This window comes from Microcebus murinus, chromosome 18, assembly GCF_040939455.1.
Source record: "Microcebus murinus isolate Inina chromosome 18, M.murinus_Inina_mat1.0, whole genome shotgun sequence".
Taxonomy (NCBI): Eukaryota; Metazoa; Chordata; class Mammalia; order Primates; family Cheirogaleidae; genus Microcebus; species Microcebus murinus.
In genome coordinates, this window is record NC_134121.1 from 58,376,152 (window position 1) to 58,392,589 (window position 16,438).

The following is a 16,438-nucleotide window of genomic DNA, read 5'->3' on the forward strand; positions in this document are numbered from 1 at the left end:
TTCTACCTGCCTCCAGAACTTTCCGGACCACCCAGGCTGGGCCCTTGTGCAGGACTGAGAAGGAAAGGAAGGGTGGCGGGGAGCAGGGGAGGAACAGCCCTGCCGGGTGGGTGGGCGTGGGCACTCACTGTCCGGTCAGAGGTGTCTCCAAGGGGCGGTCGCAGGAGAGGCAGTGGAAATGTGCCAGGAGCTGCCTGTTGGGAGGGGTGCACATGGAGGGTGAGCACCCTGCCCAGAGGGTCCCCAGAAGGGCTTGGCCCTCCACAGGCAAGGCAGGCTGGGCACTCAGCCCTTCAGGGTGGCAGATCCCCGCCCTGCTCCCAGAACCCACCTGCTCCCAAGCTCATGTCCCACATCTGCCTGTCCTCATCCAAGGCCCACGAGGGTGCCCTGTGTGAGCCTTGGGGGCCCTCTGGTGGCCAAGAATGGGACTCTTGGGATTCAAGCCTGCCGGGGCTGGACTCCCAGAAGCTGTCTTAGCTCAGGGGACTGAGGACCCCCCTCCCTGACCCAAAGGCATAGGACACCCAAGGCCAGAGAGCCTCATGCTGCCTGCACTCCCTTTCTCCTGTGCGATGAAAGGGCCTGAGCTATAAGAGTCGAGCTCCAAAATCCTGTCCCTGCACCACGGGATGGTCCTGGGCAGGCCCGGCTGTGTGTGGTGGGAGCTGCTTGCTTGGGACTGCAGCCTGGCACCTTCCTGCACCGGCACAATGTGCCAGCTCCCTTGCTGCCGCTGCCGGGCCTTACCTCCGCATGGCGGCTGCCTCGTCAGCCTGGTAGAGCGGAGAGCGCTCCTTGAGCTGCTGTCGCAGCGACTTCCACCGGTCCTCCAGCGTCTGCTTCAGTGGGTCCAGCTCCAGGCGGTCCAGCTGCGGGGTCCAGGGCGACAGGTGAGCTCTAAGGCAACAGGTGGGGGTCTGGCCCTAGACAGGGTGGTGGTGTCCTGGGCCAGGGGCAGGATTATGGCGATGGAGAGCCCCCAGCCTGTGCCTGCCCCACACCTTGTTGTCCATCTCCGCGAGGAGCTTGTCTAGCATCTTCTGCCAGTCCTGCTCCTGCCCACTCATCTTGGCCACCAGCTCCTGCATCATGTGGTTCAGCTGCTCCGTGGTGGCATCAAACTGGATGCGGCTCACTTTGGAGGCCAGGGCACTCTTGTCAGCTTTCTGTCCGGAGAGAGAGGAGGCAGCCCCCAACCTGGGAGAGAGCCATGGAGGGGCCCCGTTCCCCTGGGGCTTTCCAAGAGCCCACGATCCTCTTGCCCCCTCCACTCCTGGCCTCTCAAAGAATGGCCAGTGAGACCTCCCTGGGACAGAGCAGCTCCAGGGCCTGGCACTTACCACGTCGATCTCCATCTCCAGGTTCTCCCTGTTGGCCTTTTCCTTTTCAAGCTTCTCCAGACCCTGGTACAGCACCTGGGGGCCAAGCGGGCAGAGATGAAGAGCCAGGAGCTGAAGGGCAGGGGGCAGAGTCGAGCCCCCACCCGCTCCTGCTGCCCCGCTGGCCGCTCACGTCAATGTCCTTCTGCTTCTGCCGATGGTCCTCGATGAGGTTGCCGGTCGTGATGTTGAGCTTCTCGCAGTCGCCCTGCACCTGCAAGATGGCGCTCTGCACGTGGCCCAGCAGCTCTTCGTCCTGCAGCAGGAGGGACAGGAAGGACCTCTGAAGCTGCTGGGGTGACCCCTGCCCCCACCACAGTATTGCCACCCCCTGATAAGGTGGCCTTAAATCATTGCCCAGCAGAGAAGCTAACTTCAGACCCCATCCTGGCTTTCCTCGGTTGCCTTCATCGTTTCCCACGAATGGTGGAGAAGGCGCTCTGCCCTTTCTGTGTGTCCACTACAGTGGGACAGGAGCACCAGTCACCCACATCCCCTGGACTAGCCTCAGGGGAGCCTGGCCTGCCGTGCAGGCAATCAGTGGAGTGCCAGAGACTCAGGAGTGATGCTGCCCATGGCCCCTGAGAGCTGGGCTGTGGGCTTTAGTCTCCTCGCCTCCCCTGGGTCAAATCTGAATTCTTCAGTCCAAGAGGAAGGACTCATGGACTTGTGGCTGTCTGCAGCCCCCCAGTAAGCCTGCCCTTTGGAGGGAATGGGAAGGGGTGGGGAGACTGATATGCAAGCTGTCTCCTACAGCTGTGCCTGTGTCCCCATGGCATGTGAATGGCACTGCTCCACCCTTGGTCAGCCTGTGCTATCCCACCCCATAATCTCCTGTCCCCAGAACTAGATCTGCTGCCGCTCTTGCTGTGATCCTGGGGAAGGAGCAGGGACTTTCATGGATCTGACTAAAGGGCTCCACCATAGAAAATTAACCCTCAAGCCCAAACATCCGCTCCTGGGGGGCCGAGTCGGCCACTCCGTCTGCAGGCCTCCAGGGCTGCAGCTCTTCCCAGCGGGGCCGTGCCCAGCTGCACCAGGAGGGAGGTGGGTGGAGGCTCACCTGGCTCTGGAGCTTGGCTTTCCTGGAGGGCCGGGAGGCAGCCAGGTTGTTGACCATGTCCTGGAGGTGCTCATAGCGCTGCACCAGCATGCTGACCTGGTGGCTCACATCCAGGCTGCAGGCTGGACAGGTGGCTTCAGGGTGGATCTGGCCAGGAGCCACGGTCGTCAGGGTCTTGTGTGGGGTGGTCATGCTCATGGACAGCAGCGTGGAGGAGGAGGCCATCATGTTCTCCATGATTGTCCTGAGCTTGTCCAACTGGGTGGAGGAGAGACATTGGGGGCAGGGCAGTGAGGTGAGCCGCAGCAACATTCTGGCCACACTTTGCACTAGTAGTGGGGTACTTTCTGCCGCTCCCCTGCTGTGGTCAGGGGCAGGCACGGCATCCTGTGCTGCACAGGGCACGTGGCCCATAGCAGGCACTCTTATCTGTTATGTAGTGAGTGGGGTTTTCAGGGTGTGCAGCATTAATGCCAAACAAAGCTCTTGCAAGAGGGAGGTCTCTGGACCTTTCTCTAGCCAGCCCCTTGGTCCAGAGTGAGAACCTCTCTCCTCTAGCTAAATCCTATAGTGTTGCTGCCCGTTAGTCAACCCATAAATACTCAGAGAACCTTGATGACACACAGTCCTTGCCCTGGGCACAGAGGCTAGGAAGGGTGGGCTTGCACCTGCTCCGTCCCACGTAGCATGTAAATAACTAGTGATAAAAGAATGTGACAAGTGCTAACACTACCACAGGTATCTCTCATGGTCTGGGTGGTGCAAATCCCTTCCAGGGAGAGCAGCGAGAGACTCTGGGGTTGCTAAGCTCAGACATGAGCTTGGACTGACAGGTGACCTTTGCCCACTCTCCACTGCTTCACAAACAGGACAACTGGCTTGGAGTCATGAAGTGGTGCACACCACTGTCCCAGCAACTCAGGAGGAGCCTAGAAAGCAGCTTAAAGCACAAAGGGGTTCCTAACATGAATGCCCTTGCCCATGCCTATAGTGGCTTTTCGCAACTGCTCCATCTGTGAGCAGTTAGGAGCAGACACTCCTTACTGGGAAATGACCAAGGATAGCATCATTTAAGATGTAAAGGCAAACACTAGCAAGAAAAAAATGACAACCCGTAGAGTAGGGGAAAATATTTGCAAGTCATATATCAGGTAAGAGTCTAGTGTCCAGAATATATAAAGAACTCTTTATAGCTCAACAATAAAGAGAACTCAATTTAAAAATGGACAAAGGCTTTGATTAGTTGTCTATCTTATCTTTTTTTTTTTTTTTTTTTTTGAGACAGAGTCTCGCTTTCTTGCCTAGGCTAGAGTGAGTGCCGTGGCGTCAGCCTAGCTCACAGCAACCTCAAACTCCTGGGCTCAAGCGATCCTCCTGCCTCAGCCTCCCGAGTAGCTGGGACTACAGGCACAAGCCACCATGCCCGGCTGATTTTTATATATATATATTAGTTGGCCAATTAATTTCTTTCTATTTTTATGGTAGAGACGGGGTCTCGCTCAGGCTGGTTTTGAACTCCTGACCTTGAGCAATCCGCCCGCCTCGGCCTCCCAGAGTGCTAGGATTTCAGGCGTGAGCCACCGCGCCCGGCCTGTCTATCTTATCTTTAAAGAAGGTATATAAATGGCTAAAAAAACACATGAAAAGATGCTCAGCATCATTAGTCATTAGGGAAATGCAATATAATAAGATACTTCACACCCACTAGGATGGCTACAATTTTTCTTAAAAGGAAATTGGCCGGGATCAGTGGCTCATGCCTGTAATCCTAGCACTTTGGGAAGCCAAAGTGGGAGGATCCCTTGAGCCCAGTAGTTCAAGACCAGCCTGAGTAAGAGTGAGACCCTATCTCTACAATAATAGAAAACTTAGCCAGGTGTGTTAGTGCGTGCCTGTAGTCCCAGGTACCTGGGAGGCCCAGGCAGGAGGATTGCTTGAGCCCAACAACTTAAGGTTGCAGTGAGCTGTGATGATACCCCATTGTATTCTACCCCAGGAAACAGAGTAAAACCCTGTCTCCAAAGAAAAAAAAAAAGAAAGAAAGAAAAGGAAAAAAAATTAAAATAAAAAGGAAATTAACAAGTGTTGGTGGGGATGTGGAGGAATTGAAAACCGTATATGTTGCCAGTGGCAATGAAAAATGGTGCAGCCACTTTGGAAAGCAGTCTGGCATGGCTGGGCGCAGTGGCTCACGCCTGTAATCCTAGCACTCTGGGAGGCCAAGGTGGGTGGATTGCTTGAGGTCAGGAGTTCGAAACCAGCCTGAGCAAGAGCGAGACCCCATCTCTACTATAAATAGAAAGAAATTAATTGGCCAACTAATATATATAGAAAAAATTAGCCGGGCATGGTGGCGCATGCCTATAGTCGCAGCTACTCGGGAGGCTGAGGCAGGAGGATTGCTTGAGCCCAGGAGTTTGAGGATGCTGTGAGCTAGGCTGACGCCACGGCACTCACTCTAGCCTGGGCAACAAAGTGAGACTCTGTCTCAAAAAAAAAAAAAAAAAAAAGCAGTCTGGCAGTCCCTCAAATGGCTAAACAGTTCTATGACCCAGCAATTCCACTCATAGGCATATACCCAAGAGAAATGAAAACATATCCACATGGACACTTGTACATGAATATTCATAGCAGCATTATTCATGATAGTCAAAGGGTAGAAACAACCCAACATCCTTCCACTGATGAATGAATAAACAAATGATGGTATAGCCACAACATGGAATGTTATTCAGCCATAAAATAAAGTACTGACACATGCTACAACATGGATGAACCTTGAAAACATCATGTTAAGAAAAAGAAGCCAGATGCACGAGGCATGTTGTATGATTCCATTCATATGAAATATCCAGAAGAGGCAAATCCATAGAGACAGAGGGCAGGTGAGTAGTTGTCAGGGGATGGGGGATGAGGAGAGACTGCTAAGGGGGACAGGATTTCTTTGTGGGGTGATGAAGTGCTTTGGAATTAGATTGTGGTAATAGTTGCACAACTTTGTGAATATACTTAAAACTACCTTGTTTATTTTAAAAGTGTGAATTCTATGATACATGAATATATAATAAAAAAAGAGAGAGAACAAAAATTTAATGGGAAGCAATTTAATGGGACCTCAGAGGGGCACTTTTCCCTTGCCACATGGGTCGCAGTCACCAACGCACCAGCGGCTTCAGAGCCGGCTTCGGATCAGGAAGGGGCTGAATCCTAGACACAGTGGCCCCATCCCTCCGCACACAGAGGGCACTGCGGGGGGAGGGCAGGGCCGCCCCACTGTCTGCTGCCCACCCTGAGAGGGTAGCTGGATAAGTGAAATCCTCACCTGCTCCTGCAGGTAAAGGGAGGCTTCGGAGACCGAATTTTCCATGGCAGCCTTGCCCCGCTCCTGGCTCTCCCTCAGCTCGGACAGCTCCTTCTCGATGTCAGCCACGGTGACTCTGCAGTGCGTGACAAGAGACCACCTGGCTCCGTGGCCAGCCCAGCGACCCGGCTCACCAGCGCAGAGCCCTGGCTGTCGGGGACACGGGAGGATGCAGATGAGGGGTTCGCGCCACCCTCCCGTGGGCCCTGTCCTGGCGGTAGCCGCCAGCATGATGGCCTGGAGGCTTCTGGGTGGTGGGACTGGGCAGCACAAAGAGAGCTCAAGGGGCTCTAGCAAGTGGTGTCCTCCAGCCTCCAACTGGGGACAGAATCTATGGAGCTTCTCCTTGCCCTTCTAAGCCCTGGTCCTGAGCTGTAGTGGGAACCTGGGGAGTGTCTACCAGTCCCTTGAGCTGGACATGGGCGACCCGAGGCGCAGACACTCCAGGTCAAAGATGGTGGTCAGTTTAGGGGCACGAGTGAGCCAACAGCCGCCGTCACCTCCTTGGCTGAGAGCATGTGATGCCAGGAGACCAGCTGCACCTGGCCGGGGCACTTTACCTGAGGACGCCCAGCTGCAAGCTCAGCTGGCTACTTTTCAACTCCTTCCCCAATTCTTGCTCTCCTTCGCCCTCCACGACCTTTTGCAACCTGTCCAGCTACAAACCCCACAAAAGGGAGTGTCAGGTGGCCCCAGTTCCCACTTCCCCTATTCCCTAATCCTAACCCACCCTCTCTGACAAGAGCCAAGGTCCTCGCAGACACCCACCATCCGTCCATGGATGTAGAAAGCTGTCATTGAGAGAGTGACTGAAGGTCAAGCAGCCCTTTGCAATGACCTCAGGCCCCCAAAAGTCCCACATACTGGGCTTGAAGGCTGCCACATGTAGTGAAAAGAGCAAAGGTCTTGTTTGGCTCAGCTGAATTCTAACATCTTTGAGCATCACTTTATAGATCCAAAAAATGAACGCGATGATAATCTGAGGTGCATTTCCTGACAGGATGGCAAGACCCAGCACATAATAATGCACGGGAAAGGACTGTATAACCCGTCAATATACAATGGCAACTGCTATTATTAGCATTAAACGACAAAGTAGGTCGACCCTCCCTTTCTTACTTTTGCTTTTTCCTGCCGAATTTCTCTGGTCAAAGTCTTTAATGTCTTCAGCTGTTCCTGCAGGTCAGGCGGTAAGGACTTTTTGACTGTGGAAAATAGAGGCCTTGTTATCTGAGAGGTTAGATTTCCATTTCTAGGCCCCATAACAATGAAGACTCCCCAGAGAACAACAGGACATGTCACTTTATCCTGCTTCTCCTGGTGACCGGGGAGACGGGTTGGAGAGAGGAAGAGAGAACTGTCCTTAGCCCATAAAAAATCCACCTAATGCTTGACATCCTAAAAGGCTTTGGGACAACTGACTTGCCATTTCCAGTCACCTCTAAAATCTTTTATTTATTTAATTTTATTTTTTTGTGAGACAGGGTCTCACTGTGTCGCCAAAGCTGGAGTGCAGTGACGTGATCACAGCTGGCAGCAACCTCAAACTCTTGGGCTCAAGTTATCCTCCTGCCTCAGCCTCCTGAGTAGCTGGGACTACAGATGTGTGGCCACCACACCCAGTTAATTTTTCTACTTTTTTGTAGAGATGGGGTCTCACCTTTTCTCTGGCTGGCCTCAAATTCCTGGTCTCAAGTGATCCTCCCCTGTCAGCCTCCCAAAGTGCTAGGATTACTGGTGTGAGCCACTGTATCTAGCTACAATCTTAATTATTCTCTGGGCCTAGAGTTGTGAAGGGGCAAATATTAAGCTTAATTCTTCAATGTTCTCTCTCCCTGCCACCTGCCAATACTTTCCCTCACCCCAACGCTCACCCCAGCTCACCCCAATCCCTCACCCCAGGTGCTGTCCAGAGGCTGACACAGCCGTAAGAACCTGCTTCATTCCTCTCTTGAGGCTCCTTCCATCCTACCGGTTTAGTTCTACCCTTTGCCTACCTAGTCATTTGGGCCCTGAAGGCTACGAGAGAACCTGAAATGACTACAGATGAAAATGCTGTTTTCAACTCTGGGAGGCCAAGGCGGGCGGATCGCTCAAGGTCAAGAGTTCGAAACCAGTCTGAGCAAGAGTGAGACCCCGTCTCTACTAAAAATAGAAAGAAATTAATTGGCCAACTAAAAATATATAGAAAAAATTAGCCAGGCATGGTGATGCATGCCTGTAGTCCCTCCCAGCTACTCGGGAGGCTGAGGCAGGAGGATCACCTGAGCACCAGGAGTTTGAGGTTGCTGTGAGCTAGGCTGATGCCACAGCACTCTAGCCTGGGCAACAGAGTGAGACTCTGTCTCAAAAAAAAAAAAAAAAAAGAAAAGAAAAGAAAAGAAAGAAAGAATAGAAAATGCTGTGTTCAGGTGCTCTGGAAGAGGTCCAGCAGCCTGAGTTCAGGCCAAGGGGAGGAAAGGATGAAATCAACTTAAAACTAAGATAATGGTCTCCCCTCCATGGGCAAGCAGTACTCACCCATGAGCGCCAGCAGGTACTGGATCTTCTCCAGATCAGTCTGGCCAGCTTGCTCCTCCTTCAGATCCTTCATATGCTCCTTCAGCTCCACATAAAGGGCGATAAGCTCTCCCATCAGACGAAATGTTTCCATCGCTATGGGGAAACTGGGAGCCAATTTATCTATGGACTCACGTCGTTCACTGTGGCCCTCACTCCCTTCTGATGAGACTTTGTTGAGGGAGTCTGGACGCCTGTAAAAGGTGACATCTTGGCCTGGGGCAGTACGAGCAGGAGCTCCAAGTTGACGTGAGGCATCCATTGGCTCCAAACGTACCTGGCCATGCTGATCTGCACCTTTGTCTACCTGGTCAGGCTGATCTGGGCCAGGTGATACCAAATGTTGTTGATCTGGGAGTACAAATCCCAAATCTATGCTTAATGGTGTGAAGCCAATCTGGTCCATGCCAGGATGCAACAAATCCTGCTGGTAAGTTTCTGGTGGTACCAAACCCCTTTGGTCTGTATCTGGTGGTGCCAAACCTTCGCTGGCTAGTAGTGGTGACACCTGGTCATGTTGTTCTCTGCCAGGAGGTGCCTGAGAACTCTGAGAATCTTCATGGAGTGTTGGAAAGCCACGAAGCTCTGTGCCTGGTGCGATCAAGCCTTGCTGATCTGCGCCAGGTTGTCTCAAACCATGCTGATCCATTTCAGGCTGTACCAAACCACGTGAATCTACACCAGGTTGCACTAAACCATACTGACTTGCACCAGGTTGTACCAAACCAGAAGGATGTGCACCAGGTTGCACCAAACCAGAAGGATGTGCACCAGGTTGCACCAAACCACGCTGACCCATTCCAGGTTGGACCAAACCACGCTGATATGCACTAGGTTGGACCAAACCCCACTGACCCATTCCAGGTTGGACCAAACCACTCTGATCCATTCCAGGTTGGACCAAACCACTCTGATCCATTCCAGGTTGGACCAAACCACTCTGATCCATTCCAGGTTGGACCAAATCATGCTGATCTGCACCAGGTTGAACCAAACCAGGCTGACCCATTCCAGGTTGGACCAAACCACGCTGATATGCACCAGGTTGTATCAAACCACGCTGATCCACGCCAGGTTGGGCCAAGCCATGCTGATCCACTCCAGGTTGGACTAAACCATGCTGATCTGCACCAGGTTGTGCCAAACCAGACTGATCCATTCCAGGTTGCACAACTTCATACTGATATGCACCAGGCTGGGCCAAACTGTGCTGATCTGTACCAGGTTGTCCCAAACTAGGTTGATATGCACCAGGTTGAACCAAGCCAGGCTGTACTGCACCAGGAAGTAACAAGCTAGGTTGAACTGCACTAGGAGGTACAAAGCCAGGCTGTATGACACCAGGAGATAGCAAGCCAAGCTGAGCTGCACCAGGAGGTCCCAAGCCATGCTGTATGACACCAGGAGATAGCAAGCCAAGCTGAGCTGCACCAGGAGGTCCCAAGCCATGCTGTACTGCACCAGGAGATAGCAAGCCAAGCTGACCTGCACCAGGAGGTACCAAGCCAGGCTGTACTGCACCAGGAGGTAGCAAGCCAGGTTGAGCTGCACCAGGAGGTCCCAACCCAGGCTGTACTGCACCAGGAGGTACCAAGTCAGGCTGACCTTCACCAGGAGGTAGTAAGCCAGGTTGACCTGCACCAGGAGGTCCCAAACCAGGTTGAGCTGCACCAGGAGGTACCAAGCCAGGCTGACCTGCACCAGGAGGTACCAAGCCAGGCTGACCTGCACCAGGAGGTACCAAGCCAGGCTGTACTGCACCAAGAGGTAGCAAGCCAGGTCGACCTGCACCAAGAGGTACCAAACCAGGTTGACCTGCACCAGGAATTACCAAGCCAGGTCGACCTGCACCATGAGGTACCAAGCCAGGCTGACCTGTACCAAGAGGTACTAAGCCAAGTTGAGTTGCACCAGGAGGTACCAAGCCAGGTTGAGCTGCACGAGGAGGTACCAAACCAGGCTGACCTGCACCAGGAGTTACTAAGCCAGGTTGAGCTGCACCAGGAGTTACTAAGCCAGGTTGAGCTGCACGAGAAGGTACCAAACCAGGTTGACCTGCACCAGGAGTTACTAAGCCAGGTTGAGCTGCACCAGGAGTTACTAAGCCAGGTTGAGCTGCACGAGGAGGTACCAAACCAGGCTGACCTACACCAGGAGTTACTAAGCCAGGTTGAGCTGCACCAGGAGTTACTAAGCCAGGTTGAGCTGCACCAGGAGGTACCAAACCAGGTTGAGCTGCACCAGGAGGTACCAAACCAGGCTGACCTACACTAGGAGGTCCCAAGCCAGGTTGAGCTGCACCAGGAGGTACCAAACCAGGCTGACCTACACCAGGAGGTACAAAGCCAGGTTGAGCTGCACCAGGAGGTACCAAGCCAGGTTGACCTGCACCAGGAGGTACTAAGCCAGGTTGAGCTGCACCAGGAGGCACTAAGCCAGGTTGACCTGCACCAGGAGTTACTAAGCCAGGCTGACCTGCACCAGGAGGTACTAAGCCAGGCTGACCTGCACCCGGAGGTACCAAACTAGGCTGAGCTGCACCAGGAGGTCCCAAGCCAGGCTGAGCTGCACCAGGAGGTCCCAAGCCAGGCTGTACTGCACCAGGAGGTCCCAAGCCAGGCTGACCTGCACCAGGAGGTCCCAAGCCAGGCTGACCTGCACCAGGAGGTCCCAAGCCAGGCTGACCTGCACCAGGAGGTACCAAGCCAGGCTGACCTGCACCAGGAGGTCCCAAGCCAGGCTGACCTGCACCAGGAGGTACCAAGCCAGGCTGACCTGCACCAGGAGGTCCCAAGCCAGGCTGACCTGCACCAGGAGGTACCAAACCAGGCTGTATTACACCAGGAGTTACCAAGCCAGGTTGACCTGCACCAGGAGGTCCCAAGCCAGGCTGTACTGCACCAGGAGGTACCAGGCCAGGCTGACCTGCACCAGGAGGTACCAGGCCAGGCTGTACTGCACCAGGAGGTACCAGGCCAGGCTGTACTGCACCAGGAGGTACCAAGCCAGGCTGTACTGCACCAGGAGGTACCAAGCCAGGCTGTACTGCACCAGGAGGTACCAAGCCAGGCTGACCTGCACCAGGAGGTCCCAAGCCAGGCTGTACTGCACCAGGAGGTACCAGGCCAGGCTGACCTGCACCAGGAGGTACCAGGCCAGGCTGTACTGCACCAGGAGGTACCAGGCCAGGGTGACCTGCACCAGGAGTTACCAGGCCAGGCTGACCTACACCAGGAGGTGCCAGGCCAGGCTGACCTGCACCAGGAGGTGCCAGGCCAGGCTGACCTGCACCAGGAGGTGCCAGGCCAGGCTGACCTGCACCAGGAGGTGCCAGGCCAGGCTGACCTGCACCAGGAGGTGCCAGGCCAGGCTGACCTGCACCAGGAGGTCCCAGGCCAGGCTGACCTGCACCAGGAGGTCCCAGGCCAGGCTGACCTGCACCAGGAGGTGCCAGGCCAGGCTGACCTGCACCAGGAGGTCCCAGGCCAGGCTGACCTGCACCAGGAGGTCCCAGGCCAGGCTGACCTGCACCAGGAGGTCCCAGGCCAGGCTGAGCTGCACCAGGAGGTCCCAGGCCAGGCTGACCTGCACCAGGAGGTACTAAGCCAGGCTGACCTGCACCAGGAGTTACCAAGCCAGGTTGAGCTGCACCAGGAGGTATCAAGCCAGGTTGAGCTGCACCAGGAGTTACTAAGCCAGGCTGACCTGCACCAGGAGGTACCAAGCCAGGCTGACCTGCACCAGGAGGTACCAAGCCAGGCTGACCTGCACCAGGAGGTACCAAGCCAGGTTGAGCTGCACCAGGAATTACTAAGCCAGGTTGAGCTGCACCAGGAGTTACTAAGCCAGGTTGAGCTGCACCAGGAGGTACCAAGCCAGGCTGACCTGCACCAGGAGGTAACAAGCCAGGTTGAGCTGCACCAGGAGTTACTAAGCCAGGTTGAGCTGCACCAGGAGTTACTAAGCCAGGTTGACCTGCACCAGGAGGTAACAAGCCAGGTTGACCTGCACCAGGAGTTACTAAGCCAGGTTGACCTGCACCAGGAGTTACTAAGCCAGGTTGAGCTGCACCAAGAGGTACCAAGCCAGGCTGACCTGCACCAGGAGGTCCCAAGCCAGGCTGACCTGCACCAGGAGGTAACAAGCCAGGCTGACCTGCACCAGGAGTTACCAAGCCAGGTTGAGCTGCACTAGGAGGTAACAAGCCAGGCTGACCTGCACCAGGAGGTAACAAGCCAGGCTGACCTGCACCAGGAGGTAACAAGCCAGGTTGAGCTGCACCAGGAGGTATCAAGCCAGGCTGACCTGCACCAGGAGGTACCAAGCCAGGCTGACCTGCACCAGGAGGTACCAAGCCAGGCTGACCTGCACCAGGAGGTAACAAGCCAGGTTGAGCTGCACCAGGAGTTACTAAGCCAGGTTGAGCTGCACCAGGAGTTACTAAGCCAGGCTGACCTGCACCAGGAGGTAACAAGCCAGGTTGACCTGCACCAGGAGTTACTAAGCCAGGTTGACCTGCACCAGGAGTTACTAAGCCAGGTTGAGCTGCACCATGAGGTACCAAGCCAGGCTGACCTGCACCAGGAGGTAACAAGCCAGGTTGACCTGCACCAGGAGGTAACAAGCCAGGTTGAGCTGCACCAGGAGTTACTAAGCCAGGTTGAGCTGCACCAGAAGGCACCAAGCCTGGTTGACCTGCACCAGGACGTAGGAAGCCAGGTTGAGCTGCACCAGGAGGTACCAAACCAGGCTGACCTGCACCAGGAGTTACTAAACCAGGCTGACCTGCACCAGGAGGTCCCAAGCCAGGCTGACCTGCACCAGGAGGTCCCAAGCCAGGCTGACCTGCACCAGGAGGTCCCAAGCCAGGCTGACCTGCACCAGGAGGTCCCAAGCCAGGCTGACCTGCACCAGGAGGTCCCAAGCCAGGCTGACCTGCACCAGGAGGTCCCAAGCCAGGCTGACCTGCACCAGGAGGTCCCAAGCCAGGCTGAGCTGCACCAGGAGGTCCCAAGCCAGGCTGACCTGCACCAGGAGGTCCCAAGCCAGGCTGACCTGCACCAGGAGGTCCCAAGCCAGGCTGACCTGCACCAGGAGGTCCCAAGCCAGGCTGACCTGCACCAGTAGGTACCCAACCAGGCTGTACTGCACCAGGAATTACCAAACCAGGCTGACCTGCCCCAGGCTGGACCAAACCACGTTGATCTGTGCCAGGCTGCACCAATCCATGCGGACCCATACCATGTTGAACCAATCCAGGCTGATATGCCCCAGGCTCCACCAAACCATACTGATCTCTGCCAGGCTGGATAAAATCACGCTGCTCTGTACCAGGCCGTATGAAGCCAGTTGTTTCTAATCGGGGCTGTACAAAACCTTGCTGACCTACACTAACTTGCATCAAATTAGGTGCTGCCAAACCATGCTGATCTGTAAGAGGTGGAACCAATCCACGTTGATCTATGCCAGGCAGTACCAATCCTTGCTGATCCATGCCAGGAGGTACCAGTCCATGCTGATCTGTGCCTAATCTTACAAACCCATGCTGATCCAGGCCAGGTGGCTGCACACCACCCACATACATGCGGGGCTGTTCCATACCACGTTGGTCTGTGCCAGGAGCTATCATACCCTGCTGATATGTGCTAAGTGGAACTATAACAGGCTGGCCTCTACCAGGTAATTCCAATTCATGCTGATCTCTGCCAGGTACCAATGGTGGCACCACACCACGCTGATCTGTGACAAGTGGTACAAATCCCTGATCATCCATTGCCGGCGGTATCGCACCAAGCTGAGTCATGTTGAGGGGTACCACACCATGTGCAGGATATACCAGTCCAGGCTGATCCATGCCAGTTGGTCCTAATCCAGGATGATCTGGCCTTAGATAGACTTGACCTTGGCTAATGGGAACCCCACCGTGCTGATCTAGGCGTGCGTATTGATACCGATCTCTGGTAGACGTTAAATCCTGTTGAACTGGGCCAGGGCGTGTATCTCGTTCATCTCTTCTTGGAAGTGTTAAGGGGAACTTATCTCTACTCTTGAGACGATCTGAGTCCCCCCTGACCTGGGATACAGAAGGCTGACGGTGTCTCGACATGCCAGCTTCATCACGGGCCCTGGGGTACTGCTCTCTGCCAGCAGCAGAGGAGAGCCTGCCTCGTTCCCTGCTAGCAGCCGCCTCAGCGTAGAGTCCTGTGCCGACGGATCCTGATACGGTCTGATCTGGGCCCAAACCACCAGTATAATCCAGAGACTGGTCAATACTTGGTTGCTTGGTAGACAGTCCACTTGGAATCAGATCACCTGATGTCATGGAAGTAGTCCGTCCTCTGCGCTTAGAAAGTCCTGTAGTGTCTGAGCTCTGGTTGAGGAAGAAGGAGGAAACTAATAACCAGTCAGAAATGCTCACAGTAAGAGTTGGAAGTAAAGAACTCTGGGAGACCTGCCTGGGACGATTGAGAGCCCTTGGAGAAAAAAACTCTCTGGTCCTAAAGACTAAGCTGGACATACAGACTTTGACATTCTTGAGGGACAGGTCTGCAGATACCTGGGAGTCTACACATTTGCAAATGGCATCAGAATATGTAAAACTGCAAAATACAAGAGATCCTTCTGAACTTTTGCTGAGTCTATAAATAAAGGACGTAAGTAATTTATTAAGTTTAAAATATAAAGTCTGCCCCATTGTCGGCTTATTGCTGATGGTAAAAGTGTACGCTGGCGGGCGTGTAGACCATCTATTTAAAATGTAAATGTGCAAACCCTTGGACCCGGGAATTCCACAGAATAGGAATTTTCCACAGAATAGGAATTGTGAGTCTATGGACTCACAAAGGATGCCAAGATGTAACCCACAAAGAAGGAGTTTGTGGCATCACTTGTGAGACTAGATTGTCAATAGGGGACTGATATATTTATGGCACACCTGTACAATAGAATACTACAAATCCACTAAAAACTCATGACAGCCTATTTCCATTTCCAGCTGAGGTGAAGTGACAAGGGCTGGATTTATGCTCCTGTCTGTAACAACAAAAACAAAACCCGCCACCACCAATGAAACAGCATTATTGTAGACACTGGCTATCAGGCAATGAAGGATAGCAATCCTCAAGAGATGGACAGACGCCGTGAGCCCTGCTGCTGCCTCAGCTCACTGTCTTGATAGAGCTTTCAGCTACAGCGCAGGGAAGTGGCACGGAGGCAGAGCCTAGCCTGGCTCACCTGAGCTGAGGACACAGAGCCGAGCAGTCAAGGAGATTAAGGCAACTAGAGTTCCCGGGATACAGCATCACAAAAAGGGAGACACACAGAAGGAGCACTCCTGAGATCTGAGGACGGTTCCCCTCAAGTATATAGCACAGAAACGATGAGCACATACACGCAAGGAGACTTCCCAAGGCTGGGAAATAACCATCCAGCCAGGCTGGAAGGAGCAGGGCCCAGCCTCCCATCTGTTTTTATAAGCCAGTTTGGAGACCCACCTAACAAATCATAAAATCATAACAGCAAGACCCAAAAGGATCAAACTATTTTCAAGTAACTGCATCTTGGGGGAAAAAAAACCTCAAGAAAATGTATGGGAATACAAAAATATCCAGTAGCCAACAAAGTAGAATTCACAATGGTTGCCAATCAATCAAATATTACCAGGCATGCAGAAAGGCCGAAAAACGTGACCTGTGATGTGGAGATAACTCAATCAACAGAAACCAGCTCAACACTGACACAGGTGTTAGAATTAGCAGACAAGGATAAAACAGTATAGCTATATTTCTTATGTTTAAAAAGTCAAATAGAGGCCAGGCGCGGTGGCTCACGCCTGTAATCCTAGCACTCTGGGAGGCCGAGGCAGGTGGATCGCTCAAGGTCAGGAGTTCAATACCAGACTGAGCAAGAGCGAGACCCCGTCTCTACTAAAAAGAGAAAGAAATTAATTGGCCAACTAAAAATATATAGAAAAACTAGCCGGGCATGGTGGCACATAGTGACACAATGGAATATTATTCAGCCACAAAAAAAGAATGAAATCCTGTCATTTGCGGCAACATGGATGGAATTGGA

General features: G+C 53.7%; 1 protein-coding gene across 1 annotated transcript in view; it reads right to left on the reverse strand.

Annotated features, from left to right (window-relative positions):
- The window catches only part of QRICH2 (glutamine rich 2), a 38,078-nt gene that overhangs the window by 5,671 nt on the left and 15,969 nt on the right, over nt 1–16,438 (reverse strand). Inside the window, exons 4-15 of the mRNA XM_075993983.1 lie at nt 13,541–14,735; nt 11,951–12,430; nt 8,327–9,580; nt 6,926–7,011; nt 6,367–6,464; nt 5,768–5,882; nt 2,446–2,703; nt 1,516–1,638; nt 1,344–1,418; nt 1,005–1,169; nt 751–872; nt 129–194 (exon numbers count right to left, since the gene is read on the reverse strand). Of these exons, the coding sequence (XP_075850098.1) occupies nt 129–194; nt 751–872; nt 1,005–1,169; nt 1,344–1,418; nt 1,516–1,638; nt 2,446–2,703; nt 5,768–5,882; nt 6,367–6,464; nt 6,926–7,011; nt 8,327–9,580; nt 11,951–12,430; nt 13,541–14,735 (4,037 nt within the window). The remainder of the gene's footprint in view (nt 1–128; nt 195–750; nt 873–1,004; nt 1,170–1,343; nt 1,419–1,515; nt 1,639–2,445; nt 2,704–5,767; nt 5,883–6,366; nt 6,465–6,925; nt 7,012–8,326; nt 9,581–11,950; nt 12,431–13,540; nt 14,736–16,438) is intronic.